The 22,303-nt window shown below is 45.9% G+C and overlaps 1 protein-coding gene across 1 annotated transcript; it reads right to left on the reverse strand.

Annotated features, from left to right (window-relative positions):
• Nucleotides 1-1,312: 1,312 nt before the first annotated feature.
• Nucleotides 1,313-15,049, reverse strand: PHB1 (prohibitin 1). Its single transcript, XM_007525631.2, has 7 exons — nt 14,971-15,049; nt 12,610-12,724; nt 10,514-10,675; nt 7,131-7,273; nt 6,861-6,977; nt 3,412-3,507; nt 1,313-1,690 (listed from the first exon to the last, which is right to left on the reverse strand). The coding sequence occupies exons 2-7, from the start codon at nt 12,695-12,697 to the stop codon at nt 1,478-1,480; spliced, it is 819 nt and encodes a 272-aa protein (XP_007525693.1). The 5' UTR covers nt 12,698-12,724; nt 14,971-15,049; the 3' UTR covers nt 1,313-1,477.
• Between the last annotated feature and the right edge of the window lie 7,254 nt (nt 15,050-22,303).

The following is a 22,303-nucleotide window of genomic DNA, read 5'->3' on the forward strand; positions in this document are numbered from 1 at the left end:
GCAGGGGTCACTCACGGGTGGTGAAGCAGGTCTGCAGGTGTCTTTCTCTCCCCGTCTTCCCCTCCTCTCTCCATTTTTCTCTGTCCCATCTAGCAACGACGACATCAATAACAACAATAATAACTACAACAATAAAACAAGACCAACAAAAGGGGATAAACATTTTTAAAAATTAATATATATGTATATATATATATTTTTAGTACTGGTACTAAAAGCTGAGGAAAGGTAATTAATCTCCCCCACTTTGACCTCCAAGAGTCCATCTCATGACACACTTCACCTGACACCACTGAGATCCACGACAGGCTGGGGATGGGCCTGAACACAGCAGTGTTCTCTAAAACCAAAGCCTTTTCTGCCTTGCTAAAGCGCCTGTCCCAGGTGGCGACAGAAGCACATGGACACAAACATTGCTAGAACGATCAGAACGGTCTGTTCTGATCCCCTGGCTTCCACAAACACCAAAGCAAACCCAGAGGACTGAGCTGGAAGGTCTGGGTGTCATTTATTGACAGCAGTTTACAACAGATTTGTTTTCTTCTCAAGGCTGTTTCCTTCAAAGCACAGGCACAGAACCCTCCAGAAGGGCAGTCTTTGACCGAGGCAGCCAGGAAAGCAAGATGCGTGTTTTTGGCAGGCAGTTCAGCCCCAGCAGGATGCAATCCTTCAAGCTGGAATTCCGCTGGGTATTCAAGACACCAAGGTGTGTGTGTGGGGGGGGGGGGGGGAGAGGAAGTCTTTACACATCTCACATCTTACACATCAGGTCTGTTCTCTCATTATTTAAGTCCATCCCAGTTTTAGGACCCCGGGGACCAGCAAATCAGGCCCACCCACCTTCACAGGGCAGATTTTTCAAGCCGTGCCTTGCTTGTACACACCTGCTTCCGCTGGCCCCACAGTTAAAGAGCATCAGCCTTATGGTAACTGACAGACCACTTCCTCTCTGACCCTCCCCGGCACCTCTTCAGCTGGGTCTGTTGCAGAACTGCTGGAAAAAACTGACACCAGCCTCCTCAGCTGAACTGCATGTGCCATCTTCCTCAAATCTTGAGATTGGGGGCCACCTAGTTACTCAGGCTGATGAGTGTGCTCCTGGCCCCTCACACACGGGTGGCCCTGCCTTTCCTCTGCCGATCGCAAATGCCTAGAGCAGATGCAGTGGCCGACCTGGCCCAGAAAGGGGGGGGGGCAGGGCAGGCTGGCCTGCCTTGGAGGCACTTGACAATTTTTGGTTGGGAGGTGGATTAAAAATAAAGGGGGAAAAAAAGAAGAAGAATGGAAATGAGTAGAAAAAAAGAGCTTCATCTAATAGAGTAATTAGAGATCTAAAGTGATTTCACTTTATTTCCTTCTCTTATAGCCAATCACATAATTTCAGTGATTTCTGGGGCAGGGGCAGAAGGAAGGCGGCGTGAATGATCATGAGGGCTGCGGCCCAGATAGCTCCAAGGAGGTGCGGGCGGCCAGGGCCTCACTGGGGTAGCTGGAGGAGCACTGACTGCCCGGAGGGCAGGTAGGTGATGTTCCGCGAGCGCGAGAGCTGGTAGGCGATGTCCTCCGCTGCCTCCAACTTGCGCAGCTCAATCAGACCATCGCCTGCGGTGGCCAATGAGTTGGCGATCAGCTCAGCGGCCTTGGAGTCGCCCTCAGCAGAGATAATGGCTGCCTTCTTCTGCTGCTCAGCCTATGGGTGGGAGAGATGATCACTCAGGTGTTAGAACTCTGCAAAGTGGCCTCCTCCCTCATACGGGGTCAACAATGACCACCCAACCCTGTACTTCTGTAACGTTCCACTTCTCATCCTTGTAGGGAGACATTTATGCTGGCTGTATAGGTCTTATTTCAAAGTTCTCATACATATTCATAGAATTTCAGTCTGACCAGCCTTCTCTGGGGGGGGGGGACTGGGAGGGGGGGGGCAAGGAGGATTCACCGCCAAGGAAAACAGGAGAAAATAAAGGTAGAAATCAACCCTCCATCCCCAAGTCAGTGTGGCCTTCATGGAAACCAGTATAGCTAGGAAGCAGGAGAAGGCTGCTTTTAAGATGGCTCTTCCTGTGAACTCCACCAGTTTCAGGCCAGGAGCTCATGTATCTAGAAGAGATCAAATGGCCCCTCCCACTGATTATGGCACTGGCATGAATGAAGTGTGGGAGGAGAGTATAGTACCATGTCTCTCTGAAACGAGCCCTTTGTTTTTAACTCCTAGGTTGTGACTGTTAGTGCAACTCCTGTCTCCCTAGCACAAAGTATCCTCAGGCAATCATAGACATTCTGGGGACAGGCAAGAAAGCATCAAGAAAGCTTCCACACACAGAGCTTATGTTGGCCATCCCTATACATCTCTTTTCACTAATTCTAGAGACAAAGGACTGAATCAGGGAAGTATCACAGTAGCTACACACCAGACTTTCATGACTGAAGTTCCAGAGGTCACAGGTTCAATCCCCAGTACCACCATATACTAGTTTCAAGCAGTGTTCTGGTCTCAAATCTCCCTCTCTCGTAACAAAAATAACATGTAGGGAGTCGGGTGGTAGCACAGCGGGTTAAACACATGTGGCATGAAGCACAAGGACTGGAGTAAGGATCCAGGTTCGAGCCCCCAGCTCCCCACCTGCAGGGGAGTCACTTCACTTCACAGGCAGTGAAGCAGGTCTGTAGGTGTCTGTCTATCTTTCTCTCCCCGTCCTCCCCTCCTCTCTCCATTTCTCTCTGTCCTATCCAACAATGACGACATCATAACAACAATAATAACAACAATAAAAAACAATAAGGGCAACAAAAGGGAATAAATAAGTAAATTAAATATTAAAAAATGTTTTTTTAAAAAATAACATCTTAAAAAAGAGAGAGAGAGACACTTAGGTTTTAGATCAGAAATGCTAATCTCTGAGAATTAGTGGTGGGGAGAAAGGCAGCAAGAAATACACCTTTGCAAAGACCAGGCTGTCATGCACATACATTGTGTCCTATCACACACTCAAACATCTGGACGGATTTAGAGCTGGGGGAGGGGGGGAAATCCAGTGACGATAATGCTTCTGGCACACTGTTTGATCCTTTTTTTGCTGTCAGCTTTCACCGTGGAACCACAGTTAAAAATTATTTGAGTGAAGCTGAAAATATTCCAGGAGAAACATTTTTATTTATAGGGTGTGTTTTTTGATCTTATGGAAGTAGAGGGGAAAAATTACCCTTCAGTGATTTAGGAATATAATTTCACATATCTTTAACTAGTCCCCAAAGGCTCTGGAACCAATTGTAGGAGTATGATCCCTTCAATCCCTTTCTGATGATCCCGGAAGAGATGACAGATGATGAATTTCCAGGCCACCCAGCAAATGGGGAAGCGGAACACTGGAGAAGGGAAGAAAGGCTCCTGCCATCTGGCTGAACACTCACCTTCTCTACCACAAATCTGGCTCTCTCTGCTTCCTGCTGAGCCACCTGTTTGGCTTCTACCGCTTCTGTGAACTCCTTCCCGAAGGTCAGATGTGTCTAAGGGGAGAGAGTGAGCGAGAGATGAGGCAGTCTAATTGTTTAGACAGCGCGGCTGTGAAGCCTCCATGGCCACCGGAGGAAGAGGCCAGGAATGGCTCTAGCAGCTGGAAGCAGTGAGAGGCCAGAAACCCTCCTGCCTCTGCAGTCGTGTCCAAAATGAGTTCGCACCCCCAGAATTCCCTGTTGCCCAAATTGCTCGTGCATGGTTCTGTCACCCCCAGCATAGCAACCTCAAGTAGAAGATGGCCTACAGACACCAGAAAGTATCTACCCCATCAGCCACCTCCCCAGGAGAGAAGATCCCCACCACCGACTAGCACTTCTACAAGGCCCTTTGATGGCCTGTTTGAAGCCCCCAGGGAAGCCAGATGGAAAACTGAGCCCCTGAGAGTGGAGGGTGCAGTAGGTTCTCAGGAATTCAAGAGCCTGATGATCTCTACTTATGGATTAACCAGTCCACTTCTCCTCACAGCACCTCCACCACAAAACAGGAAGAGGAAGAAAGTGGACTGCAAATCATAGTATTCCCATGTGTGAGTGCTCTGGGAAAGGGCTTAAAAGAGAAGGCAGGTAAAGCTATTGCTTAGACTTAAGAGTCTAAAAGTCTGACTACCCATGGACCTTCCCCAGAGCACACATATCAGACTTGGCTGAAGTGACTGTCTTCAGCCAGAGTGTAAGCAAAGGGAGGGAACAGACCTCAGAACTCCTAATACAGAAGCAGGTGGTGGTGCACCTGGTTGAACACATGCTACTATGCACAAGGACCCAGGTTCGAGCCCCTAGTCCCCACCTGCAGGAGGAAAGCTTCACAAACGGTGAAACAGTGTTGCGTCTGTCTCCCTCTCTATCTCCCCCTACCCTATCAATTTCTGGCTGTCTCTATCTGATAAATAAATAATAAATATTCCTAATACCCAAGGGCTGGCTGGGGAGAGAGCTTGACCTGTGAGTGCACCAACTTGCACATCTGAGGCCCCAGAGACAAGCCCAGGCCCCACCATTGCCAGAGTTGAGCAGGGTTCTCTTCCCTCCTCTCTAGATTAAAAACAAAGAAAGAAACCTCTCAATGCTTAGCCTGCAGCAGTTTACTGACTAATCTCAAGTATTTTAATTAAAAAGGGAGAAACAAAGTGAATCACATTGATTTTTCTATCATATTCTATTTATTTCACCTCCTCTTCCATTATTTCAACTGCTGCTTTTTGCTTAACAGAGTTTGTTCAAAACTTCTGATTCCTAGCCCCGTGGTCTCCATAAAGCTCTTAAACTGCAGCCGTCTTGCTTTGCCTGCTCCTCGGCTAGTCTTGTTCCAGGTTTGCGGGAGGAAATATACTCCTTGGGAATGAAAAATGAAATGTGTAATTACGGAATAAAAGTTCTCTCTAGAAGGGCCAGCTGAGGGCAGCAAATTTCCCATGAAATCTAATTTTCTTCTCACACCTCTTAGATGAGGTTTCTTGTGGTCAGCCCACATTCCCTCAGAATAGAGCATGCGGTTGAAGTCTAGCAAAAACGCCAAGCATCTCCTCAGCTTTTCACTTAGCATTTTCTCACAAAGTGTTTAGGTTAACAGCAAGTGAGCCAAATGGCTGCAGTTGGGCAGCTTGCCAGTAGAGGGAGCCCACAGGTCTTCCACTAGAAGTAATCCACACTAGGTGAGAGCAGTGCCCTGGGAGGTGTTGTGATGGCTGTTTAAACAGCTGCACACAAGCTGAGGGGGGAAGTGGTGCCTTTCCCTAGCGACGCATAGGAAACACTCTACCTTGCTAACCGAACAAGATTTTTCCCAGAGTCAGAAACACGACCTCTTCCCCTCACACTCCTGGATATGAAATGCTATCCCACCTGCACTACCTTCTGTTTGAGTTATGGCGTTCAATGCCATATAAATACACAGACTATATGGTCTCAAGAGAATAACTTATGTCTCCAAGATGTCCCTTGCTCTCCCCAATCCCCCACCCCCACCCCTACATACCAGGCTGTGGGGGACAGAATCATGCACCTACACTCTATCATCTTTCACGGGGGTTCCCAGAGATCAATTCACTGAGCTTCAGACCCTAACTGTACGGGAAATTCCAGGGGTCAGGTTGGGAGGTCTGTGCTAGGGAGAAAAATATCCAAGCTGTTCTCCACTTTCCACCAGACTGTTTCTCCCTGTATCAAACAGGGTTAACAAAATACCATTTTCCAGACAGCACTGGGGACCACTTAAGAATTTGGAAAGGGTGGTCCAGGAGATGGTGCAGTGACTAAAGCATTGGACCCTCAAGCATGAGGTCCCAAGTTCAATCCCTGGCAGCATATGTACCAGAGTGATATCTGGTTCTTTCTCTCTCTATCTTTCTCATGGATAATTAAATAAAATCTTAAAATATTTGGAAAGGGGGGAGCCAGGCGATAGTGTAGCAGATTAAGTGCAGGTGGCGCAAAGCACAAGGACTGGCAGAAGGATCCCAGTTCAAGCCCCCGGCTTCCCACCTGCAGGGGAGTCGCTTCACAGGCAGTGAAGCAGGCCTGCAGGTGTCTATCTTTCTCTCCCCCTCTCTGTCTCCCCTCCTCTCTCCATTTCTCTTTGTCCTATCCAACAACAACGTCAATAACAACAATAACTACATCAATAAAACAAGGGCAACAAAAGGGAATAAATAATATTAAAAAAATCTTTTTTTAAATCTGGAAAGGGGACCAGGTGGTGGTGCACCTGGTTAAGCACTTGCATTACGGTGCACAAGGACCCAGGTTCAAGCCCCTGGTCCCCACCTACAGGAAGGAAAGCCTCACGAGTGGTGAAGCAGGGCTGCAAGTCTGTCTCTCTATCACCCCCTCCCCTCTCAAATTCTTTCTGTCTCTATCCAATAATAAATAAGTAAAAATAAAACAAAATAAAATAAAGCCATTGGGAGTGGTGGACTCATTGTGAAGGCACCAAACTCCAACAATAACCCTGGTGGTAGGTTAATTAATTAATTAAATAAGTAGAGAAGAGCAGCCTAGACTTATAAGCATGAGGTCCTAAGTTCAGCCCAGTGTGATGTGCCAGAGTGATGCTGTCTCTCTCTTATCACAAATAAGATAAATAAATCTTAAGTTGGAAGAGGTGAAACATTTAGTAGTTAGGGATCATCTGGGTAGGGCCAGGAAAAAAAAAAAGGTTGCAACAGAGGGGATATAAAATAACCTTTGTGTGAGAACAAAGCCTTACACTACTACCAAGATGGTCCCCAATGTTTTTTTTTTTTTTTTTAACTCTTACATAGGACTTAGTTTCTACACAGAAGCTGAGTCTAGCACTTGAACAAGAACCACCACCTCCTTCCACACATGCTCCACAAAGGTCTTACCAAGGATACGTCATCCAGGATGAGCCCAAAGGTGGCTGCTCGCTCCGTAAGGTCATCGCTCACCTGTCTGGAAACCAGCTCTCTCTGCGTGATTAGTTCTCCAGCATCAAAGCGAGCCTGATTCCACGAGAGGGCAGAGATCAGGATAACGAAGGGGTAGAAAGGGACCCACCAGGAAACCACCAGCCACAGCCAAGGTCTTCCTGCCACCCCGCAACAGTCTCTTGGATGCCATGCTTTAGGCGGGATGCAGAGGTCTGGCTCACTTACCACCACTGACTTGAGGATCTCTGTGGTGATGGACGGCAGCACACGCTCGTCATAGTCTTCCCCGATGCTGGTGAAGATGCGAGGAAGCTGGCTAGCAACCGGCCGGAAAAGGATGCGCAGGGTTATGTTGACGTTCTGTAAATCTTTAGGGTGGAGGACAAACTCTGGAGTTAAAAAGTAAAATAAAAAATACTGGCCTTAGGCCAGCAAAACCGCTTACTTGAACAGTGAGCTGCTTGGCCATGGGAGTGACCTAGGTTTGAAAGGGAACTTCAGCGCTCTGTAATCTTCCACTCTCTTGTCTCTACTTAAAATAAATTAGACTGCACCTCTTTTTGTTCGTTTTACATTTTATTGATTTTTGATTCAATGATGGTTTACAAAATCGTAAGATTTCAAGATTGCTTCACACCCCCCCCCCCACCCAAACGCAGCATTTTAGTTCATGCTGGCAAAGGACTCAGCACAGGACCACAGAGGGTGTAACTTCTTAAAGGTTTCTGGTGATGTCAGTTTTTCTCTATGTCCTGAATGACCTCTGGTAGAAGTGATTCAGGTTAGGTGTCTAATAGGTGCTGTGGGCTATCTGGAATACTTGACTATTTTAAGGGAATAGGTCAACACCAAAAATTCTAGTGTGAATGTGGCTCACGTCGGGAGTGTGCCTTGGAGCGGTTACTGTGGGTCCAGGAAAAACAGTCCACTTTGGACTGGGTTAGCTGTTCAAGGCCTGGGCTGCAGGGACACTCTACTGTTTACTAACTATGCAGCCTCAGTAAACATTAGCCAATCTCAGCTTATTTCCTTGTCTGCAGAAAAGAAATAAGAAAAAAAAAAAGGGCTTTTATCCATCTTCCAGGTATGCAGAAGGAAATTGAAGGAGTAAACAGTCAAAGACACAACAGATGTAGGGGGTTATCAGAATCAGCCAGAGTCTGCTCTTCATTATTTCACTTGGTCAAAGGATCCAAGGTGGAAAGAACACCGTGCCCCAGGCCTGCTCAGGTAGGGTAGCTTCTAATCATCAACAAAATAGAACAGGTGCCCACGAGATCAAGTCCTAACCAGACACCAAGAGAAGTGAGAAATGTGTACACACAAAGTTCCCGATTTCTGGAAGCTTCTGCCAAGAGCTGTGTAGACTATTCTGTACTGGCATTACAGACATAATGTATCCTTAGGTGGCCAGCGAAATGGTTCAACTGTTACAGCACTGAGGCTGTGTGCCCGAGGTTCTTGATGTCACATATACCGGAGTGCTTCTCTGGTTTATTTCTCCCTTCTTGTCTCATGTGAAATAAGTAAAATATATCTGGGCTGGGGAGACAGCATAGTGATTATGTAAAAGATTCATGCCTGAGGCTCTAAGGTCCCAGGTTCAATCCTTGGCATCACCATAAGCCAGAGGCAAGCAGCGCTCTGTTCTCTTGCTATTATCTCTTTCTCTAAAATAAACAATGTTAAAAATCAAATATATCTTGGGAAAAAAAAGAAATGCAAATAGAGCAGTAGAAAGTCTAGAACTAGACCCTCAAGTTTCTTCATTAACCCCATCACATTTTTGGTTTCTTCTTGTAAAGGATATACCAAATGTCTAATTTTACAGGAGGCCTTTCTCTCCCTGACCAGAAGCTACAGGACAGACTCTAACGCAACCCCTCCTATGCCCACTTCTCATTCTAAAACCCCAACTCAGACCCTGCCTAGTCTAGGCTGGTGTGCCCTTCTCGGCTCCCTCTATACCTTCTTGGCTCTGTACTCACCACACTAACTACTCACATGTCTTATCTCTCCGGAGACTGAGCTACTAAAGGCTTTATTCATTGCTGAACCACCCCATCCTCCAACCCAGTACAAAGCTGGGCTCGATCGCAGTAAGCAAATATCTGCTGAAGAATACAATGAACAAACCAACATCAACACGACCCTCTCCTGCTGCACAGATGTCACTGCTGAGCCAGCATCTGCTATTCCATTTACTGCCTGTGTACCTCTATGTCCCTCTCTGTGGGGGAGCACACTGACAGTAATTCATTTCACCTCTGTATGTAGGAGCGGGGAGTAACGACAATAATTCACGTGAGCATCAACTAGAAATCCAGTGATATGTCACAAACACCAACAGATTATACTCCCAAGGATGTGGGTCTCGGCCTGTGAGTTAACAATGTGAGGTCAGCTCTGTTGGAAACAGGTCTTGGAAAGGACAGCAAAGCGTAAGTTGGCTATAAAAAACAAACACAACGGCTAGAGACCAGTTTCTATAGTCACTCTGGGGAGCCACCGATGGCAAGGGTCAACAGAAGGAGAAAACACACATGACAATTTCTTGAAAACCAGATCACTGCAACCCAGGAGGTGGCACACTGGACAAAGCCTTGGACTCTCAAGCGTGAGGTCCAGAGTTTGACCCCATCACATGTGCCAGAGTGATACTCTGGTTCGTTTTCTCTCTCCCCCACCCTCCATAAACATTTTTTTTTTTGGCCATTGTTAGGGCTTCACTGCGCTGGGTTAACTTTTTCAGATAAAAAGAGCAAAGGAAAGACACCACAGCACCAAATTTTGCCTAATAAAATGGGGGCCAGGCTCAAATCTGGGCTGTGTGCACTATCGATTTGAGTTATTTTTTCCAGCCCAATGAATAAACCTAAAAAAAAAAAAAAAGTTAGATGTGGTCCGGGAGGTGGTACAGTAGTGGATAAGGCACTGGACTCTCAAGCATGAGGTCCCAAGTTCAATTCCCACCAGCACATGTACCAGAGTGATGTCTGGTTCTTTCACTCTCCCCTCCTATCTTTCTCATAAATAAATAAAACCTTTAAAAAAATCAAATCACTATGTAACTCTTGAAATACACACACACACACACACACACACACACACTTTTTTGCCTGCTGGGGCTCATTATCTGCACCACAAATCCACTGCTTCTGAAGGCTTCCCCCCCCTTTTGTTGCCTTTGTTATAGTTATTATTGTTATTGATGTCATCGTTGTTGGATAGGACAGAGAGAAATGGGGAAGACAGAGAGGGAAAGATAAAACACCTGCAGACCTGTTTCACCGCCTATGAAGTGACTCCCCTGCAGGTAAGGGAGCTGGGACTTGAACTGGGATTCTTATGCCAGTCCTTGTGCTTTGCGCCTTATGTGCTTCACCTGCTGCACTACCGCCCGACCCCCCTTGAAATGTACTTCTCTAAATTTGCAGCTAAATACCACAGACATATATTCTATGACTCCATATAAAATTCTCCACAGAAAATATGCTAGAAATTCTTTATGAAGTCCAATCTGTTCTGGGTCCTAGTATCCCACAGACAAAAGAACACAACAACCCCTCCACACACTTCACTTCACCTGACCCACAGGCAAGACTCACCTTTACTGCCAGTAATTACTGGCACATTTCGTGGCCGAGAGCGGCAGTCAAAGATAATCGGTTTTTGTACCCATGGGATGAGAAAGTGAGTGCCTTCTCCTACCACAATGTCCTGTACGCCACGAAACCGATCAAAAATGACAGCTCTGTGACCAGCATCCACTAGAAAGGAATGAAAGAAAGTGAGTCAGAAAATCCCCCTTACACTTTCACCAAAAGGATCATGTCTCTGAAAGCTCCCTGTGCTTTCTGTTCATTTATTAAGTCTCTCCTCTTTTGTTCTGCCTTCCCACATTTCTGGTCTTCAGAGGTTTCTGACTAGCAGGAAAACTAAGCAATTACTTCTTGTCCCATGTGTCTTCCCAAGGACTTCAGTAATAGGATTTATTCCTTAGTTTCTCCTTGAAATAAGTAACTGCTGATTTTCTGATTAATAACTCCACCCCCAAACTCCAGCCAACACATTTCCAGAATCAACTACTAAAGCTTTCTAAAACTGCCCAAAGTATTCACTGCTGCCATGTCCCATCCTGACTCCAATTTAATCCACTATTTCCAGAAGCAGCACTCTAATTATGGGAAAACCATAATCTGACAGAGCCTAATCTGTTTTTTTAATATTTATTTATTTTCCCCTTTTTGTTGCCCTTTTTTTTAAATTGTTGTAGCTATTATTGTTGTTACTGATGTCTTCGTTGTTAGATAGGACAGAGAGAAATGAAGAGAGGAGGGGAAGACAGAGAGGGAGGAGAGAAAGACACCTGTAGACCTGCTTCACCACTTGTGAAGCGACTCCCCTGCAGGTGGGGAGCTGGGGGCTCAAACCGGGATCCTTATGGCGGTCCTTGTTGCGCTACGTGCATTTAACCCACTGTGCTACCACCCGACTCCCTGTAAGCTCCTTTTTACCAGAGCACTGTTCAACTCTGGTTTAAAGTGGTGCAGGGGATTGAATTTGTCTTTGGAGCCTCAGGCATGAGAATCTGTTTGCATAACCATTATGCTATCTACCCTCGGCCCAATCCTAATCTCCTCTGCAGTAACTTGGTTTTTCTAAGGAGTTACAGAGCTGTCTTGTTGCCTGAGAGAGCATAGTGATGAACATAACTTTCTAGTTATGCAGGAATGGCTAAGAAAGATCAGAGTATACAGACAGCTGTATACATAGGCTTTTGTCTGCCAGTCTTTTTGGACTTTAAGATCAGTCCAAATATCATTACTCAGCAGTCATTTTGCATTTATTATGCTGTCTCCCCAGGCTGCAATTCTCTTTTTGTCAGTGTCACACATTGGGTGAGTCAATCTTTTCCTTTCTCTCCCCCCCTTTTTTTTAACCAGAGCACTGTTCAGCTCTGGTTTATGGTGGTGCAGGGGATTGAACCTGGGGCTTTGGAGCCTCAGGCATGAGAGTCACTTTGCATAACCATTATGCTATCTACCTTCTTCCCTCCCCCCCTTTTTTTTTAAACCAGAGGACAGCTCTGGCTTAAGGCGGTGCTGGGAACTGAATCTGGAGATTTTGGTGGAAGTCAATCTATTGTTTCTCAACAAAACTAGAGGGTGCCAGAGATAAACTAGTTTAGTCCCACACACGGCTAGTGAGGAAGCTAGGGTCTGGAATAGGAGCAAGTGATTTGTCTAAAGCTGTGCAGGAAAGTACCAGAAATGCCAGCTTACATCACTACTACATTGTAAGAAGCTGGGCAATGCATCGTAAAGACAGTTTCTCTGTAGAACTACGCCAACTTGCCCAGAGTCAAGGTGAATAAAGGTCTAAAGACCTTGCCAAGTTATTTTACACACAGGGAGACGAGAAGAAACAGGCTCTCCATTTCCACCAGCCTATGAACCCCTGACAGTAGTGCAGCCTTCAGGTGCTGTGGCATCATTTCAAATTAACAAGAGCAGCTGGAAGTGTCCAACCAGCAGCTGAGCAACTTGGAGACTCTCTGTGCATACAAGTGCTGAAGGAACCTTGACTAAAAGGATACATACAGGCAGCCACATTGTGTGGGATTCACACACAGCAGCTACCAGCAAGACTGCAGGGTAACTGAAATCCTTTGGGGATTCCCCAGCCCACCTACCCCCCTCACCATTATATAAGGCAGAGTTCACCACGCCTCCAGCAACAGCTAAAGCCAGGCCAAACTTGCCAATGGACTCAAACACTTTGGCAGCCATGTCTGCTTCTGCTGAACCCTCTCACACCTGTGGAGGTAAAAACAGAGCAACTTCATCTTCAAATCCTCAGAGAAAGACCTCTCCAAGTCTATCAACTGTCTGTTTTTCAACTTTTTTTTTTAAGATTTTATTTTTAAATCTTTATTTTGAATAGAGACAGAAAAGTTGTGAGGTGAGGGGGATACAATGCGGAAGAGAGACAGAGACACCTGCAGCCGCCCTGTTTCACCACTCGTGAAGCTTTCCCCCTGCAGGTGGGGACCAGGGGCTTGAACCCAGGTCCTTGCACACTGTAATGTGTGTGCTTAACCAGGTGTGCCACTGCCTGGCCCCCTTATTTATTTAATAATGAGAAACATAAGAGGAGAGAGAAAAATCCAGACATCACTCTGGTACGTGTGCTGCCGGAGATTGAACTCAGGACCTCATGCTTGAGAGTCCGATGCTTTATGCACTGGGCCACCTCCCAGACCACTGTTTTTCAACTCTTGAGAGCTCTGAATCATCATCTACTTAACGACAACTAATAAATAACACTACAGCTTAGAAAAATACATTATCAGTTCCTGTTTTTTTTCCTTTTCCTCCTCCCCTTTTTCCTATCAAAAAGGAGCCTGAGGCCAGAGAGATAGCTCATTGGATATGGCACCTATGGTTCCAGCCCTGGCACCACACAGGTGCTATGACACTGGAATTGTGGGGTCTCTCTTCCTATGAGACTGGAAAAGTGGCCTGGACGGGGTGGGCCCACCAGGTTAAGTGCACTTAGTATGAAGTGCAAGGATCAGGGTTCGAGTCCCCAGTTCTCCACTTGCGGGGTGGGGGAGGATGGGGCGTCGGACGGTTCCACAAGTGGTGAAGCAGGTCTGTAGGTGTCTCTCTCCTCTACCTTCCCTTCTTCTCAACTTCTGTCCTATCCAATTAAAAAAAAAAAAAGTGGCCTGGAGCGGTGAAACAGCACATGCTTGAGACCTATGCTCCACAAAGAACACTCCGGGGCACTCTGTTAAAAATGAAAAGGACAGGGACTGGGTGGTGGCACACCTGGTTAAGTGCATGTATTACAATGCGCAAGGACCCGGGTTCAACCCCCACCTGCAGGGGGGAAAGCTTTACAAGTGGTGAAGCAGGGCTGCAGGTGTCTCTCTCCCTCTTTCTCACCCCCTTCCCTCTTGATTTCTGGCTGTCTCTATCTAATAAATAAAGATAATTTAAAAAAAAAATGAAAAGGACACTGATTTAATAGCCACAGATAAACTACAAAAAGAAAAACCAAACATCCCAACACATTATTACATGGTAATTTTTTTTTAAATTTTTAATCTTTATTTATTTATTGGATAGAGACAGCCAGAAATCGAGAGGGGAGGTGGAGACGGAAAGAGGAAGAGACAGAGAGACACCTGCGGTCCTGCTTCACCACTCGTGAAGCTTTTCCCTTACAGGTGGGGACCAGGGGCTTGAACCCAGGTCCTTGAGCACTGTAATGTGTGCAGTCAACCAGGTATGCCGCTACCTGGCCCCTATTACATGGTAATTCTAATAGCGAAAGTAACAGCTAACTGCAAACTAGAGAATAGCTTCTAAAAGCAATTTGTTTAATCTTCAACTAAGACTTATGAAGTAGATCACTACAGATGAGGGAGTTGGGGCACATGAGAATTAGTTGACAAGCTCAAGATCACACAACTCTTAAGAGGCGAGACCAGGATTGGGACCTGAAGGTCTAGGACTAGACACAGCTTAATTTCCTTACCGTCCTGCCTCTCCACCTTACATTTTAAGAAGGGTCTGTTTCTATGGAAGAGGGTGCTGGATGACACCGAGACCAAAGATAACAGGGGATTCAACTGGGCCTGCGGAGGGTGGTGCTGAGGAAGGGTGGGCGGGGGCACCGCGGGCCTAAGCGGAATCCAAAACTTAACTTTCCAATGCCCCGCCCACCGTCCTCGTCCTCCCTCTTGCCTTGCCACGCTTCGGGCCGAGTGCACTGATGTTTCCTCCGTACACTTAAATATTCCTTTCCCAATACCAGAGCATGCAGTCGGACACCTCAACTTTTCCATTTCAAACAGTTTCTGGATTATTCCTCACCCTGCCCCCATACACATCTTCCTTAGACTACTAACTCCCTGGCTCGTCCCGAGCTCGTGCGCTGCTGTCTTCCCCCAAGAAGTCCGCCCAAGCATGCACCCCCAGACCCCTTTGCTCAAATGGTGACTGGGCGCGCAGAGGCTCCACGCACCGCCCAGAGCCGGACCCTCCATTCTCACCTGCATTCACTCTGACCTCCACATGAATTCCCCAGCCAGGCAAACTGCGCACGCGCCAGCTAGCATCGCCTCTTCCCCGCCTTCTCCCAATATTGGCGTCTCCGATTGGTGGAAGAAAACGCAGTGTATTCTGGGAAAGGTGTCTAGCGGCGCTCTCCGGGTTCAGCGGGTTTTCACAAGAGAACTACAAATCCCAAGAAACTGTGCAGCGACTGGTCCTTGCTGAAAAGCCTTTTCTCTTTGGTGGTAACCTCCGAGATGTTGGCGCAAAGCCTTTTGGGAAGTGTGGTTTCTTGAAAATAAATGCACGTGTCTTTCCTGATACTGGAGCTTTTAGAGGAGTAGCCAGCCTGACTAGTGTTGTGGCAGAGATGACCGATGATGATTGACGGATGATGGAACAGGAGAAGTGGCACCCTAGAGAAGGTTGTGGTAGAATAACTGTTGAACTGAGAGGCCTAGAGGGAAGCCACGAGGCCGCCTTCTTTACAAAGCCTTGTGTGGAAACATCAGCATCGCGGACATTGATTGCCAGAGCAGAGAGAACTTTAGAAAACATCTGGTCTAGAAGATGAGAGCCAGAGTTAGCGAAGGTAGGAATAGCTCAGAGAAAAGTGTATTCTTTTTTTTCCCCTCTTTTTCTAGAGTCACTTCTTTACTTCAAGAAAAGTAAAAATTATTTATTCAAGTTCATCCATTGCTAACAGTTTGCTCCATTTGCTTTATAATCTTCCTTTTCTCCTCACCTCCTTTTCTCTGTATTTTTTATATTATTTATTTATTTATGAGAAACAGGAATATAGAAATATAGGAGGAGAGAGAGAAAGCTCCCGGTTCCCTACCTGCAGGGGAGTCGCCTCACAGGCAGTGAAGCAGGTCTGCAGGTGCCTGTCTCTCCCCATCTCTGTCTTCCCCCCCCCTCGATTTCTCTCTGGCCTATCCAACAACAATGACATCAGTAACAACACCAATAACAACAACAACAGTAAACAATAAGGGCACCAAAAGGGGAAAAAATAAAAAAACCAAAACTCTGTATGTGTATGTGTGTGTGGGGGGGCTCCAGGTGGTGGCGCACCTAGTTGAGCTCACATGCTACAATGTAGGAGGACCCAGGTTCGAGCTCCTAGTTCCCACCTGTAGGGGGAAAGCTTTGTGAGTGGTGAAGCAGTGTTACAGGTGTCTCTGTCTCTCTTCCTCTCTATCACCCTCTTGCGTCTCGATTTCTGGCTGTATCCAATAAATAGATAAAGATAATTTATATTAAAAAAAGAACTCTGAGGGAGGGTTGGGGGTGCACCTGGTTGAGCGTACATGTTACAATGCACAAGAACCGCGATTGGAGTCCCCAGTCCCCACCTGGAGGGGGAAATCTTTGCAAATGGTGAAGCAGGGCTGCAGGTGTCTCTCTCCCTTTCTATCTCCTCCTACCCTCTCGATTTCTGGCTGTCTCTATCCAATAAATAAACATAAAAAATAAATTAAAGGGAGGCGGGCAGTAGCGCAGCGGGTTAAGCGCAGGTGGTGCAAAGCGCAAGGACCGGCATTGAGGATCCCGGTTCGAGTTTCCGGCTCCCCACCTGCAGGGGAGTCGCTTCACAGGCGGTGAAGCAGGTCTGCAGGTGTCTATCTTTCTCTCCCCCTCTCTGTCTTCCTTTCCTCTCTCCATTTTCTCTGTCCTATCTAACGACGACATCAATAACAACAAGAATAACAACTACAACAATAAAAAACAACAAGGGCAACAAAAGGAAATGAATAAATATTTTTTTAAAAAGGATAAATTAATTAAAAACTCTGGGGGGAGGGTAGATTTTCAGCTTCACTGGAGGGGGGGTTAGAGGAGTGGGGGTATAGACACAGACCTTTGGTGGTAGGAATGGTATACATGCATGGCATTTCCCCCTCCACGTTTTTGGCAGTCTTAGGCTTTTCATTCTGTTGTGCAGTCAGGTATCACCTTGCCTCTGGGAAACAGCTGTATAATCAGGAGAGGATGAGAGTGAAAAAGGTAAATAATGATTTAGCATTTTCATGAAAATAATTTTGGCTTCAAGTATTCCCTGAGAGGGTCTTATGAACCCCAGGGTCACATGAGTCACACCTGGAGACCCACTATCTTGGAGTAAAATCCATGTCTGCACGAGCCCTCATGCATACAAAGCTTCCCACCATGTTTTCTGTACTTATATTAGTAGGGATAGCATTTAAAGTAACATCTAGGTTGTTGTACCAAGAGATCCCAAATACAGTAGACTACGTAACTTGGGAAGTGTTGAAATCTCAGACATAAGGTCCCAAGTTCAGTCCCCAGCATTACATGTGCCAGAGTAGTGCTCTGGTTTTTTTCTCACAAATAAAAAACGTATTTTTAAAACTCAGTGGAGAAAATAGAAGTTAATTTCTCTCTGTGGGTTGTTCACAGACTCACTTTCCTTTCACTGGTTTGCCATACGCATAAAGATGGTCCTCATCTAACTGGGAGCTGGTCTTCTGTGTTTCAGCTTGCCAGGAGGAAAGGCAGGAGAAATTCAGGGTAGCCATTTGCTTTTTTTTTTTTTTTTTTTTGCCTCCAGGGTTATCGCTGGGGCTCAGTGCCTGCACTACAAATCCACTACTCCCGGAGACCAGTTTCCCCCATTTTGCTGCCCTTTTTGTTGTTGCCCTTGTTATTGCTGCTGTTGGATAGGACAGAGAGTAATCAAGAGAAGAGGGGGAAGACAGAGGGGGGAGAGAAAGACAGACACCTGCAGACCTACTTCACCACTTGTGAGGCGACCCCCTTACAGATGGGTAGTCAGGGGCTCAAACTGGGATCTTTATGCTGGTCCTTGCACTTTGCACCATGTGTGCTTAACCCGCTGGGCTGCCGCCCAGCCCCCAAGACAAATAAGGCAGACACCGCACATATAAATTCCATTCCATTTAATGGTGAAAACTTGTAATAGACCTTATCTAGTCACAACTAGCCTGGGAAAAGTATTCTTTGGCTGAGTAACCAGGTACCCAGGAAGAAAGGATTTGGAAATTAACTAGTAGTCAACAGTACTCACTCTCAAAAATGAACAAGCAGACAAGTAACATAGTCACTTGAGAAAAACTACAACATTAGAGAGAAAAATAAAAGATACAAAGACAACTACGAAAGTAAAAGCAACACAAATGAAAAACTTGGCAGACTCAGAGAAAAAGAAGAAGCAGAGAAATCCAAACAAACCAACCAGTTCTGTAAAAGCGATCTTTAGATAAAGAGAAAGCCACTACCATGCCTGGGACTAAGAAGACACTGACAAGATATGAAATGAAAGATTGAATGTTTTCCCCTAAAACCAGGAAAAGGTAAAGATGTCTACTCTCATCACTTCTATTCAACAATAGGAAGCCAGCCAGTGTGGGTTGGGCGGTAGTGCAGCGGGTTAAGCACATGTGGCACGAAGCGTAAGGACCGATGTAAGGATCTGGGTTCTCTCTACCTGCAGGGGAGTCAATTCACAGGCGGTGAAGCAGGTCTGCAGGTGTCTATCTTTCTCTCCCCCTCTCTGTCTTCCCCTCTTCTCTCCATTTCTCTCTGTCCTATACAACAACATCATCAACAATAATAACTACAATAACAATAAAAAACCAAGGACAACAAAAAGGAAATAAATAAATATTTTTAAAAGAACACCTTTATTGTATAAGTAGAAAATGATTTTTAAAAATTTTTTATATTTATTTATTTTCCCTTTTGTTGCCCTTTTTATTGTTGTTGTAGTTATTGTTGTTATTGATGTCATTGTTGTTAGATAGGACAGAGAAGAGGAAGAGAAAGATAGACATCTGCAGACCTGCTTTACCACCTGTGAAGCAATTTCCCTGCAGGTAGCGAGCTGGAAACTGGATCCAGAATCCTTATGCTGGTCCTTGTGCTTTGCACCACGTGTGGTTAACCCACTGCACTACCGCCCGACTCCCAGAAAATGATTTTAAAATAACAATTATAATCAAGTGAGTTTAGCAAGGTTGTAGGGTAGAATGCCAAAACACAGAAACCAGCAACAGTTGGGACCAGGCTATGACTCACTTTATAAGAGTGCAAACCAAGCTTTAAGACCCAGGTTCAAGGCCCCAGTCCCTATCTGCAGAGGGGAAGCTTCACAAGTCGTGAAGCAGTGCTAAAGTGTGTGTCTCTTTCTCTCTCTCCCTATTTATTTATTTTCACCAGAACACTGCTCAGCTCTGGCTTATGGTGGTGTGGGGAAATTGAACTCTCTGTCCCTATTTAAAAGAAAACCTGGACCACATAGCAAAGCAGGCATCCTACCTAGTTAGCTATCTCTACAGATGGAAAGCCTGGAAGAAATCATAGTGGTTATGCAAAAAGACATTTATAATCTGAGACTCCGAGATCCTAAGGTCCTGTGGTGGATTCCTGGCTCCACTATAAGCCAGAACTGAGCAGTGCTCTGGTTTAACAACAACAAAAATGTTTACAAGTACTGAGATTCTGACTTCTGTCAGAGTGTGGGAATTAATTAGCAATAATTACATTAAAAAACTAAGCAGGGAGTCAGGCAGTAGTGCAGTGGGTTAGACGCAGGTGGTTCAAAGCGCTAGGACCAGCCTAAGGATCCCGGTTGGAGCCCCTGGCTCCCCACCTGCAGGGGAGTCTCTTCACAGGCGGTGAAGCAGGTCTGCAGCTGTCTATCTTTCTCTCCCCCCTCCGTCTTTCCTTCCTCTCTCCATTTCTCTCTATCTTGTCCAACAACGACATCATCAACAACAACAATAATAACTACAACAATAAAACAATAAGGACAACAAAAGGGAATAAATATATATAAAAAAGACTTCTTACTATTAAAAAACAACTAAGCAGTAGTTAACAAAGGGAAGCTTAATTTCAGGGGAAATGAAGTTGTTTAAGCTAGAGAATGATATTGTAGTATATTGCATGGCTCATCTCTGAGTAGCATTTTCATAGTAATAGTAGTATTAGCATTGATTGATCTTACAAAATGTGCAGTAGTAGCTCTACTGAGAAGACAAGGGAGGAAAAGTAAGTCTCTGAGCTAAATCTTCATCTTCCACCTAAGGAAGACAGCAAGTAATATTTATGACTGAGAACTCAGTAACTAGTTGTATAAGTAGGTGGTTCAGAATTGTTAAGGGAAATATCAAAATAAATAAGTATGGGGGGTGCACAGTGACATCTCACAGGAATTTGGGTGAAAAGAGAAGGGGCAAGGACTTCTGGAGCTTTTAAAATAAGTTTTCGGGAACTCGTTGAGTTGAGCTGTGGACTTATGTATCTTTAGCAAAAATACAAATCAAAGAAGGAAAACAGAAAGAGGATCTAGAGGAAAAACATACATAAGACCAAGTTGTCTCCATGGCTTGCTGCAAATGATTACAGAGGGAAAAGTTCATGATGATAAGGCACTATAAACAGAGATGCATTCTTGGGCAGAAACAGCAAGAAAGAGCTCTTCTGTTGCTTTATTTTTAGATTACACAAATGTGAAATATGTTCAATGTGGAAACCAAGAGAAGAAAACCATACATAAACAAATAAAACTTGCCTCTAACCCCAACATTTCAGGAGTAGTTATTGTTAGAATTTTACTGTTTCCTTTGCTTTTAATGTATAAATAATGCGATTGCCTTAATTAGACAGTGTGCAGCTTTCGGTCTTGTCTTTCTCTTGTGAAGATTTTCTTTTCTTTTATGAACTCTGGCTTTTTGGTGGTGCAGAGGATTGAACCTGGGATATCAGAGCCTCAGGCAAAGAGAGTCTCTTTGCATAACCATTATGCTATCTACCCCTGCCCTTTAAAGATTTTATTTATTTATTAGTGAAAAAGATAGGAGGAGAGATAAAGAACCAGACATCACTCTGGCACATGTGCTGCTGGGGATCGAACTCAGGACCTCATGCTTAAGTATCCAAAGCTTTATCACTGCACCACCTCCCGGACCACTTGTGAAGATTTTCTTGGCATTAAATATTCTTTGCCAGCATGGGGGCAGGAAACTAGACCACAAGGAAGTGAGGATGTGGAAGCTGAAAGTTAGCATGTGTCAACAATTATTTTGGGATGGTGAAAAAAGACATGGCAGAGTGTGGTGAGAGCATCTGGGGTCAATGGAGGAGAGTGGAGGTCCTCACATCCCTGGATTTCTATTGACCTGTCTAGAGACTGACTCCCTGGAGTTACCTGGTGGTAAGAACAGTGATCTAGGAGCAGAGTTTTTGGCAAGGAGAAGGGTGCCAACTTCATGGCATGAGTAGAGACGTGGCTGTGGCAGGAGGAACAGAGGAGGAAGGAGTGTGCAGACACAGGAGGGTTCAGGGTTTGGGATGGACATGGCAGAGGCACCTCAGACTCAGTGTCCAGTTAGGTACAAGGTGAAGTCATCAGCTGGGAGGAGTGCAGAGGAGAAGGGAGACTGAGGAGAGGAGAGAAGGCCTAAGGTGTGTGGTGTGGAAGCTATGAGAGCCAGAGAAATAGAGCCGGAGAGCTGCGCTGAGTTGAGCCCTCGTTCTTCTAGCATTTGCCCTTCTTCCGTAGCCAGTCAACAGCGTCAGGTTGAGCCTGATGGAAAGTTTCGAGACCTCCTTTGAATCTGGAGAGGTGGCAGTCGTTGACTATGTGGGTCATAGTCTGTCTGTAGCCGCAGGGGCAATTCGGGTGGTCTCTGGCTCCCCAGCGATGGAACATAGCGGCGCACTGGCCATGGCCTGTTCGATAGCGATTGAGGAGGGCCCAATCATAACGTGCTAGGTCAAAGCCGGGTTGACGCTTGCAGGGGTCTGTGATGAGGTGTTTGTTCTTTACCTCAGCTGACTGCCAACTCTGTTTCCAAGAGTCTGGAACAGAGAAGTTCAGTGTAGGCGTAGGGGACCAGATTGGGTCCAACGTCAAGCGTTGGACAGGGTGGGCGAAGATATCCGCGTATATTGGCAGGTCCGGTCGAGTGTAGACGTGGGAAATGAACTTAGATGATGCCGCATCCCGACGAATATCTGGCGGGGCGATGTTGCTAAGAACTGGCAGCCATGGAGCCCTCGTGAAGTTCGTGAGCATAAACACCAAGTGCTGCCTGTGCCGTCTGTGAGGCCCTCCCCTGCAGTGACCAGCTTCCCAGGCCTGGCCAGCAGAGGCATACGGTAAACCGACTGTGTCCAGGGTGGGAATCTTGTCAGGTGGGTTATGACAATAGCAATGGGGGGGAGGGAGGGAGAAGCTACAATGGGATAGACCTCTGACTCAAAGCTGGGCAGGTGGAAGGAGTCCGGAAGGATGGCTGAGAGTGGTATCTGAGAAGGAGGTCTCAACCTGCTTGAAGGCAG

Source organism: Erinaceus europaeus, chromosome 12 (assembly GCF_950295315.1).
Source record: "Erinaceus europaeus chromosome 12, mEriEur2.1, whole genome shotgun sequence".
Taxonomy (NCBI): Eukaryota; Metazoa; Chordata; class Mammalia; order Eulipotyphla; family Erinaceidae; genus Erinaceus; species Erinaceus europaeus.